Genomic DNA, 11,164 nt, shown 5'->3' with positions numbered 1-11,164 from the left:
GGCGGTTGGTGCTCATACACCTGTACAGTTACTGCTGTGTTTGCCTGAGACAAACATTTGAACATGATGCGCGCTGCATATCCGGCCAATTACAGTCGGAAGAGAATGACGTCGGCTGCGTTTCGTGCAGGAGGATAATGCGCTGAAGAGCGAGCAGCTGTGTGTACACAAACACACACACACATACACACACACACACACACACACACACACACACACACACAGGGTACAACTGGGCCTGTCAGCCAGCCACAGCTGCTGTCCGTCTAACGATGAGAGGAATATAAGGAGCCTATCCTACATGCTATCGACACGGAGAGGTATGTGTGCAACACCCCGTGGTTTTACTCTGATATTCGCTCATGTACATTGTGACATTAGTGTGATATCCAGCGGGCGATGGGAGGGAACCGCTGCTGGGTTTCCGCACGGTGCAGTGAGGCAGGCGCTGTTTTTGTTCTGGTGCAGCGCAGATGTATTGTTGTAATCATATTCACATATTTTTTCTACGCCGCTGGTTGATTCGGAATAAAAACGCATATGTCGCAGTGTCCTTCCGCTTTATTGTTAAGATGCTGTGAGGCGCGTTCACATCGTCACCCGTGGCTTCAAAACGAGTCGTGACGCGCGAGCTGTGATTCATTATTCATTCTCATCCTTTTGTTGATGGACAGCAGGTGATGCAAAAACAGGTGGTGGTTTTCTCTTAGGTGTTTTCAATCTCCACAGAAGCTTAAAACTAGTCTGGTTAAATGTCCTTTTAGTAAAATTACTAATACACTCATGTAGAAATACTCCACTACCAGCAAAAGTCCTTCACTCTAAATCCGATTTGAGCAAATCTACAACTATTATCAACAAAATGTTCTTAAAGTATGGGAAATAAAAGTACTCCAGAGAAATAAGAGAACTGAAAACACTCAAGTACAAGTACCTCAGAATTGTACTTGAGTGCAGTATTTGAGTAAGTGTACTCAGTTAATACCACAACTGCCACTGATTAATCTTTAAACCAAGCTGGGTGGGATGGTAAAATACAAACAAGCTGTAGGTCACACCTTGTTATGACTCACGGTTAAGGCTTTTATACACCTGGTTAAAGGGGATTTTTTTCATGGATCCATTGGAGCTGTGCAGTTGTACGGTAATCATGAACTTTATAAAATTGTTGTCTGATGCAATAATGATTATATTATTATAATTATAGAACATATCAATAGTTAAAACCATAGAATTATCAATAAACAAAGGAGTAAAAGGTCACAAATGTAACTTGGCAGAAGGCGCTTTGAGAATAATCAGTTTTAAAAGCAACATGTCACCAGTGCAGAGATGCTGAGATCAGTGAAATATCATCTAGTCTCTTCACCCTTGCAGCTGAGATTTGAGTTTTGAAGAACACACTGATTTCAAACAAGCACATATACTGCAATGCAAGTATTTGCGCAGTGAGAAAATGTGCAGTTGTTATTCTAAAAAATGTAAGTGTTAAACTGAGCCCACGCCCGGCTACATACTGTATTTCAAACTACATCTGAATCCAAGTCGCTCTTCTCTCTCCGCAGGCAATCGTGAAAAATGGAGGGAGGAAATTTGTGAGTATATTTCATTGCTCACACTCAGGTTTCAGGATATTCAACGAGTTCTTTCCAGAATTAATACAGTTCTAATAGGAGAGAGCTGCGGTCAAATATTGGTCTAACCCCTACATGTCATTACAGTGGCTACTCCCGGGATTATCTTGACCGCTTCATCCAAAGCCAAGACTCGTCTGTGGTGAACAAGTTCCAGCGGAAGTACTGGAAAACCAAACAGACGCTCATCAAGGTCACCGGGAAGAAAGAGGACGAACATGTGGTGGCATCAGACGCAGATCTGGACGCCAAGCTGGAGGTGATGAGGAAATAAGAAGCTGTCTTGTTGGGGACTGTAGTTTTACAGCATGCTCAGTGGCTGCCATGTTTGCTTCCCGTAGCCCAGGGTCACATCACAGGAACATTAAGAAACACAGGAGATACCTTCCCTCAGGTTTGATTCTGCACCGGACAAAATGGCTTTTTGATTCACACAACGCCAGTATTTGCTTGAGGCTTAAAACATACATTAGGCCGCCTCTCCAACCTCCATCATCTATGCTTCCATTTCAGGAGTGAGCTGAATCTAATGGCTGAAATCGATACCTCATAAAAGCTTGAACATCCAACCTTAATTTAGACCAGGCCCCCGATACGCACTGTGATAAATCACTCAAAACTGTATCTACATGCCGGATCAGGGATCTTTTTTTTTCTTTTAAAGCTTTGATGTGGCATTTTAACACTTCTGTTTCTACCCCATAAAGGTTTCAGTGTTGCATCGTATCCACTGTGCAGATCTTACTTCTTGAAATCTATAAAGTACCGTAGACTCAGCTTTCTGTGGTTTGCCTTCTTGAAAGTTAGTTAGTAGTTAGAGTAACGTTCACAAACATCAAGCGTTCCCTCGACTTTGTGTTTATTCTGATTTTTTCCTCTGCTCTGCAGGTCTTCCACTCCATCCAGAGAACGTGCATGGAGCTGCTGAAGGTCATCGAGCAGTACCAGAGGAGGATCTGTTGTACGTATGGTCGCTTTTGTTCATACATGTCCTGAACACCTCCAGACTCCAGCCTCTGCGTGCAGGAGTTTGGTTCCAGACACCGTGTTTTGCCTAGAAACTAACCCAAATTTACATTGTTGGTGTTGCTCCACCTTCAGTGCTCGCTCCTGGTCCTCCCCTTACCAGTAAAGCCACTTTCCACATACCAGCTGTAGCCAGGGGTCCCAGTTAACCACGACTAACCGTGCGACTGGTCGGTCCTCATGGCCACACATCCATGTAACTTGCTCAGGTTGAGCTGTACAGGCCCCAACAACCAGGCACTCACCTGGGGGCTTCCCTCTGAGACGCCACTTTCAGCCTGGTCCCTCTCCTGGGACTAATCTGCCTCGGGGGAGAACCTACCAGGAACAACACAACTCTCAGGGTTACTAAAAAAAAAACCCCAAAGCACTTTAAAGGTGGCCATTCTCTTAAAAATAACTTGGATGTGAAACAATATCAGAAATACTCATCTAAATGCTAATGTATTCCAGTTTACTTAATTCGATTAGTTAAGCCTCATTTTATCGGATTAAAACTGTTTTTTCAAATTTGCACGATATTGAATCTTGAGACCACATTCACTGTCTCCACTGTGCAGTTCTTTCCCAGGAGGAGAACGAACTGGGTCGCTTCCTGCGCTCTCAGGGCTCGCAGGATAAAACCAGGGCTGGAAAGATCATGCAGGCCACAGGGAAAGCACTTTGCTTCTCCTCCCAGCAGAGGTGGGCGACATACGATTAATCATCACTGTATGTATGAAGAATCACCTACCACATGAAAAGTCACAGCTGCACTAGAAAACTATGTAAGAGCCAGTTAACTTTATCACCTCAAATGCCAGAAAGGCAACAGGGAGGACTGTCCTGTTGCTCCACATGTAATCCCAGAGCTGGGTATGGACACTTCAAAGGACATCTCAACCCAAAGGAAGCAAATAATCACAATTACAGAGCAGAGGACAAGTTTCCTAGACAACAGAGGCAGGCTCGCTCTAATAGATGACTGTTCGGTATCTGAGTCTGTAACACGATCAGCTCTCGAGACAAATGGGGCAAACCAACCACACATAGCCTGATAATACCCACGAATTACAAGAATATTATATTAGTTAATGCAGTGCACTTACAAATACTGGTACTTGGTTTCTTTACTGAAGGGGATAAAAGATGTCTGTCGAACTGATGGCCTTTGATTGATTCAACAATTTGCTTTTGTGGCTGGATGAGCTGAGAGACCTTTTGATTTTGTAAAGCGATTTCCTTTGGACCTTCAAATTATTCAGCAGACTGTATTATGCTCTATAAGCGCCCGAAGAGTCTGTAAAGTCAGAATAACCTAGTAATGCCTAAAATGAATGTACAGTAGTATTGAAAATTTATATCACACCTGCCACATGCAGCATCTTAATACTGAATTTCACGACTGCATCCAACAGACTGGCTCTGAGGAACCCTCTGTGCCGTTTGTACCAGGAGGTGGAAACCTTTCGCTATCGAGCCATCTCAGACACGTGGCTGACGGTGAATCGAATGGAGCAGTCGAGGACCGAGTACCGCGGCGCGCTGCTGTGGATGAAGGATGTGTCTCAGGAGCTGGATCCAGATACTCATAAACAGATGGAGAAATTCCGCAAGGTTCGTCAGTCAGGCGTCACACATTCTGGCATGTCTTAAGAGAAAGCACAGGTACATCAGTAATGGCTGTATTTCATTTAGTTTTGTCCATTTTCAGGGCTCAGATGGCTCACCGAGAAACTTCAGTGAAACCGAGCCATTGCTAATGTTATTAACAACAGCTGTTCTTGCCAAGTCAAAATTAAATCAATATTACCAGTAATAACAAATCACAATATATAACACATCTGTTCGCCATCCACCAACAGTCTAAAAACCCAGACCGCAAGTTTCCAATTGCACAAAAAGAACATTTCAGAAAATGGACCCAGAGAATGTTCTCTCCATGATGGATAACTTAAACTTAAACTAAAATTAATTGAATATCAAATTAGAGCAATTAATTTGCTGTCGGTTCACTAATAAACTGAGTAATCGTTTAAGCCCTAATTTGCTGCAAGACCACACAAAGAGCATAGAGCAGGAAAAAAAACTGTCACAAAAAGGCCACTAGAGGGTGCAACACGCCTTTAAATGGTGGTTCATCGGTTCCAACCATAACGCTACAAGAACCCAGCATGCTCTTCTCTGCTTACACTTAGATACTTACATTTGCACAAGCACAAACATGAACTCCAGTGTTTGTGTTTTCATTGTTCACAGCTGTATGATACATAATAGTGAGTGCCAGTCTTCAGTTGGGACATTTTCCTATCTATTGTATCTCAGGTTCAGGCCCAGGTGCGCACTACCAAAACAAGCTTTGACAAACTGAAGAATGACGTCTGCCAGAAAGTGGACCTGCTGGGAGCCAGCCGCTGCAACCTCCTCTCTCACGTTTTAACCACATACCAGGTACACCTCAAATCTTTAGTTGTTTGCTTACACTCTGTTGATCTTAAATAGGGTGTTTTCAGCGGCTCCACCGCAGTCGGTTAAGTCAGGAAGGAAGACAAACATGAAGCGAACAAAGGAACACAAGACACTGCATGGAGACTTCATTATCACACCAGACAAGGAGACATTCTGATTCGTTTTCAAACTGCTTCCATCAAGTCCTGCTGAATGTGTTCCCTTGTCTTGTTCTACTGTTCTAGACAACACTTTTGCACTTCTGGGAGAAGACATCCCACACTATGGCAGCCATTCACGAGAGCTTCAAGGGCTGTCAGCATTATGAGTTCTCCACAATTAAGGTCAGAGAGAATCTTGACCTGAACACTGTCAAAGTAGATTTAAATCTGGAGGAAAGGCCTGTAACTATAACCAATGACTTTGTCATTCCCGCAGACCTTACAAGACCCAGTGGACAAGCCGGCTAAGAAGAAGGGGAAGAAAAAAAGTAAAGCAGCGGCAGACGATGGAAAGAAAGCTGAGACTGCAGATGACCAGTGAGTCAAAAAAATCTAAAAAATCTGTGTATCTCATCTTCATCTTTACTCATGCAGGTAGACCAAACACACGCACGCCATCAGTTAAAGCAGGGAATGTGTTTTTATAAACACTGAACTGCTCTTCTTACACACCTGTTGCCTCATGCATACACAAAATGTTATAAACCGATCCTCTGTTTCTCTTATTTATAGACTCATCTCACTAGTAAGTGAAAACCCCAGCGATAAGACCAGAGAAGGTAAAGAACAACATTTAATTTAAGTCACTACAATTCATTTTTACAGTGTTATTTACTATGGAAAACACGTGACTTATTTTGGGGCTGCAGCTAACGATAATTGTCATTAATCTTCTCCTCTTGATCAATTGATCAGTCTATAAAATGTACAAAAATGGTGAAAACTAGAGCCCATGGTGACGTCTTGAGGATGCTTGCGATCACTTTACTATCATTGAAGATGAAGAAAACAATTACATTTAATATTCAAACAAATGGAACTTGTGTTTTTGTTTTAGAGATTTCGCTTTAAAAAAATGACAAACAATTAAACAAATATCCAAATAGTTGCAGATTCATTTTCTTCAAATTGCAGAATAACCTCAAAACCACATAATAAGAATGTATGAGCAGTTTCTGGGCAAATATTAATAAGACACAAATGAGGAGGAAATCATGAGTTACATTACTGTGGTATTATTATTATTATTGCTGAAGTCATCTGGTCGCTCCGCCTGATCGTTCCAGGAAGTGAAGATCCTCTCTCGGCCTATCCAGAGTTAGAGGGAGAGGAGAAGGACAGCATGGCCTTACTCAATGAGATCCTGGGCAGTATGTCTGTGGATGAGGGCGACTTCTCTCGCGAGTGGACGGAAGTGTTTGGAGACACTGAGGAAGGAACGAGCGCAACGTCCGGTAGACCAGCGGAGGCCCAACAAAAGGAAAATGCCTTCTTTCTGCCATCTCAGCTGCTGGACCAGAGCTTGAACGATCTGCAGTCTTCCCTCTCAGGTCAGGACATTTTACCCCATGTGCATTTGTGCTTGTGTGAATCAGACAAGAGTGACGCAGAGAGCGGGTGAAGTGGTCCAAAAAGCTTGTTGGTTGACAAAAGAATATTATTATCTTCATTTAATTAAGCAGTTAGGTGAAATAAATATGTCTGATACCTAAATAATAAGCTACATTGTTTTTCCATGAATTTGTGCATTAAGAATGCGAAAAAAAAACCACAGCTAAAATGGGCTGCTTTTGTAGCTAATTATTTCCGCACAGGAAGAAAAGTGGCTTTAAAACAATTTATCAAACCAATGTCTGTCAACGTAATAGAGGGAGGCTATTATAACATGGCAATTAGATTTGCTTATCCATTGGTAATTGCCAACGACTTTCCATTTCATCCAGGCCTGGGCACTGGCTGCTCGCACCTCGTCTGGTTTTGTTGATTTGGTTTCGTCTATTTTCAGCTTGCAGGGTTGTGAGCAGCCTCACTATTATAAAGTTATAAAGAAATGTAAACCTACAGTGTGTATGAAGAATTTAGTTAATTAAAAAAACAAAGAATTTATTTAATTGGCTAGTGATTTAGCATGATTGTGATAATAAACTAAAATCTCTTTGTGGCTCAGAGTCACAGCAAAGTACACACTTAATAAAAGTAAAGTGTTAGAGAGAAGAGAGAGTTTTCTTTCTTTTTTTTTGTTCAACTTCACAACAAAGTGTGTCTGAACAGGTCCAGGAGAAGCATATGGTCTGTGGGTTCAGAGGCAGGAGAGAAGGCGACGAGTTTTGAAAGGGAGACAGAGTCCAGCTGGCCAGTGAGGCTGATCAATCTCTTTCTTTTTAAAAAGCTGTCACAACACATTCAACCTGCTTGACTTTTTCCACATTGAATTACAGCTTGAATTCCAAATTAAGGGAATTCGAAACACCTGCAATACGTAATACGATGAACTGTCAGAACCGTGTCAACGCACGAATCTCGGTAAAAGTATAAAACAATTTTAAAAAGTGTTGTGGTCAGTCTGCAAGTGCGGGTAGGAGAATGTGCAGACTCTGACTTGTACCTTCAAAATACTACACAAAACTTTTGACAGCATGCAATACATCAGGAGCGTGCAAAACTTATTTAACACTTACAAATGCCTCTGCGCTCTCAAAACCTACACTTACTGATTGACACTCAAATTCCTTTTGCTGCTAAAAAACACAGTTTATTAAATGGAAAAAAAAAAACACAGAGTGCTGCAGACTTTCAAGAGCTGGTCATGAAGCTAATCTGGGCGACCGGGAACAATGTTCAAGAGGTTGGTCTTGAGAAACTTAAGGACCAAGGGATTTTACTGTTGTCAGAGATCTTTCGGGAAGAACAACAGCGTAGACGTAGCACTTCTCAGATATGGCAGTGTGGTCAAAGAAGTCACACTCGGGCAAGAAAGCAGCACATGACAGCAGAAGGCCCGTGACCTCCGTTCAACCTCGGGGTTGGAGCCCAAAACAGGCAAAATCCTGGAAACAACATGGTCCACTGAGTCAAATAACTTATGATCCTGATTATACAGCCTAAAAAGCCAAATCAAAAGCGAAATGGCAGGAGACCAAGAATGTGGAGCAAAGCTATAACAAATCTTCAAGGAAGAAAATCCCAAAATTCTCATTAACCATGTACCTTCAGATGCATCCAGTACGACTTGCAGCTGCAGTCACACTCCAACGCTTTTATACGTAAACAACTGACTACATTTTTAAAGATTTTTAACCTCGACACATCTAAAAACAACTTCATTCATTCAGTATTTCTGCTTCTGCAACACAACTTGCTGAAAATGTCAATAAAAGGTAGAAGATGCCAGAGATGAAATACCATAATAAACTAATTCACTAAAATATCCAGAGGCTTCAAAAAGGCTTTAAGCCTGTTGGACTCATTTGTTTGTATTTGGAGTAAAAGACTGTTTGTTACCAAGTACAATATCAACAGCACATACCACTGTCCTCCCTGGTGATATTTAGTGTTGCTACACGCTTTATTATCAAGATACACAAAGGATGAAATCAAAACAAACTCGCCTGAAACAAGACCTCGACGTTCTAATTGCAACTTTTGGCTTGTATTTAATAAACCACTAATAATGACTGATTTGATGTTGCCATGATAAATGTTTTGATTATTGCTGTTTGTGTGCGTCTATCAGGCTACACAATATCTGTGCGAGAGAGCGGGATGATTTATTTGTTGGATCATGCTTTGCCACGTTAAGTTTCTCCTGCTGATTAATCCAATTCTGCGTCCCCCCGTTTCAGATTGGGCCGGCATCGCTCCACAGCCGGTTGCCCAGACAACAGAACCCTCATCTGGAGCCAATCAGAACCCTTCTAAGCCAGCAGCGAAAGGTAGGACCGAGCCAAATGAGTAAAACATACGAGAAGATTTGACAGAAAAAAGCTAGTCCAAGTAAAACCTGTGTTTATGAGTACTGTCTAAGAACTTGTGGCTCGTTTCCATTCATAATTCCGGATCTCGCCAGATGCCGTCTTTTATGGGACTTTTATGGGAGGTGTTTTTCTTTTTCTTTTTCACTATGGCTTTAGTAAACGCACAGCAGTTGTTTTGGTGACGTTCACCCTTGTTAACTCATTTTACAGACACAGCAGGGACGTCCAAAGACCTCTCAGCGTGGTTCAACCTGTTCGCTGACTTGGACCCTCTCTCCAATCCCGATGCAGTCGGCAAAACTGACACAGAGCACGAACTTCACAACGCATAGTTCTTCCTAAGAGTCACAGGGAATCTCTTTTCAAAAGTTTTTTTTTTTGGTGGGAACAGCTGCATATTGTTACCACTGACACCAGATAAAAAAAAAAATCAGAGCTAGAGCTGAAACAATTCACTGATTAGTCGTTAAACTGAAAATCAATCTGCAGCTACTACAATAACAGAGTTATTTCAGTCATTTTTCAAGCAGAAATGCAAAATAGTTACAAATACAAGACTTGTTGATGTTCTTTGTCATATATGATATCAAACTGAATATCTCTGGCTTTTGACCCGTTGGTCTTCATAAAACAAGCTATCTGCATTTTCACTAATCCTATAGACAAAACAGTAATCAAGAAAACAATCAGCAGATCAATCAATAATGAAAATAATCAATAGCTGCTGCCCTATAACTGTAATAAGACTTGTTTCTAATTATAAAAAGATGCACTGATAACAAGAAAACAAAAAAGGCTGGTGTGTTGTAATAATAAAATGCATAATAATGAGAAGAATGAGACAAATACCTCGTTCTAAGAAAATACATTTTCTGGGTTTTTTGTCTCATGTGGGCAGCAATACGCTGCCGTAGGCGTCCCACTAACAACGATCAGCTCTTGTGTCCTTTCCACTGTGAAAGAAAAGAGACATTTACAAGACAACCTAATTAAGCCTGCTGGCAATTTCACTGGGTTAAGCATTTAATGTTTAGCATGGATACCTCAGTATGAGTTTGGAACAATAAGCCTTTGACATTAGCTGCCTTGGAAATCTGTAGTCTCTCGTAGCATTCATGCTTTATTTCTGATTCTCGTTACTGAAGACTGCAAAACAGGCAAAAACTACCGTGTGAGAAACAAAAAGCAAAAATGACAAAGATCACGCAGCAATAGTTCATGTGTTTACAAAATACTCTTAACACGCTGAGTGACGGAAAGTTAACGCAGTCACAGACAAATATTCGAAAGTGTATTTATCTGCCATCGGATGATTCAATTGACAAATTTACTGGCAACACCACGTTTCAAAGGGTGAACTGGATACATGGAGAAGTTGTTTCCTTGTTCAGGCAGTAAAGAGTTTTTCCTTTTGAAGATTAAAGCTCTTAAATTTGTTTGCTACATGCTGAATCTGTAATCCCCTTTTGAATATATTCCATTAAGTGTGATTACAGAATTGTCATTGAATAAAAATACACATATCACTAATTTATTATTGCATGTTGCATGCCTCGATTTATGTTATCAAGTAACAGTGTGATTGGATGAACAATATGTTTATATTAATGTGGGATTTTTCATCAGTATATATTTTATCATGTGGACACGTATTTAGTTATCATTCACAGTTATTGGGTTTCATGGACAATATATGCAGTTTTCAGTGTGTTTTCTTTTAAATGGAAGGTTTGATATTCATGAAAATACAATCATACCGATTTTGACTACAATGCTGCATAAATTGATGTATTCAGAGTAAATGCCTTAATCTAAACACACGTCAACAATATCAAACCTCATTAGAGTTATTATTGGATTCCTTATACAGTATATAACAACTGAGTGAATTTATTTTTGTTGTAATGAAGCCTTGTGTCATTTTTGATGTCCAAGCCATGAGACATTTGTTAATATCTAATCATAACCAAAATACATTGATTGCCTTACCTTGCCACCTATTTGTATATAAATGCCATGCTCCTGATATTATTGGTTGTTGTGTCTGTCTACGGCCTTTGAAAAGGATTACATACCAAATCCAGAGATTTTTTTCGTTTTC

General features: G+C 40.8%; 1 protein-coding gene across 1 annotated transcript; it reads left to right on the top strand.

Annotated features, from left to right (window-relative positions):
* The first annotated feature begins 208 nt into the window (after window positions 1-208).
* Window positions 209-11,148, top strand: ica1 (islet cell autoantigen 1). The gene is made up of 13 exons (XM_022765795.1): window positions 209-320; window positions 1,566-1,595; window positions 1,722-1,893; window positions 2,523-2,595; window positions 3,221-3,344; window positions 4,058-4,256; window positions 4,965-5,090; window positions 5,333-5,431; window positions 5,526-5,626; window positions 5,822-5,868; window positions 6,376-6,639; window positions 8,932-9,021; window positions 9,274-11,148. The coding sequence occupies exons 2-13, from the start codon at window positions 1,579-1,581 to the stop codon at window positions 9,393-9,395; spliced, it is 1,434 nt and encodes a 477-aa protein (XP_022621516.1). The 5' UTR covers window positions 209-320; window positions 1,566-1,578; the 3' UTR covers window positions 9,396-11,148.
* The last annotated feature ends 16 nt before the right edge of the window (window positions 11,149-11,164 follow it).

Source organism: Seriola dumerili, unplaced genomic scaffold (genome assembly GCF_002260705.1).
Source record: "Seriola dumerili isolate Sdu_G_001 unplaced genomic scaffold, Sdu_1.0 BDQW01000756.1, whole genome shotgun sequence".
In the NCBI taxonomy this organism is placed as follows: Eukaryota; Metazoa; Chordata; class Actinopteri; order Carangiformes; family Carangidae; genus Seriola; species Seriola dumerili.
The sequence above is the reverse complement of the archived record's forward strand: the minus strand, read 5'-3'. Positions and strand labels throughout refer to the sequence as shown.

Bases quoted from the DNA above. Each gene is read 5' to 3' on its own strand.
- ica1 (XM_022765795.1), top strand. The intron at 2,596-3,220 runs GTACGTATGGTC...TCCACTGTGCAG, and splicing joins GTACCAGAGGAGGATCTGTT to TTCTTTCCCAGGAGGAGAAC. The intron at 4,257-4,964 runs GTTCGTCAGTCA...ATTGTATCTCAG, and splicing joins AGATGGAGAAATTCCGCAAG to GTTCAGGCCCAGGTGCGCAC.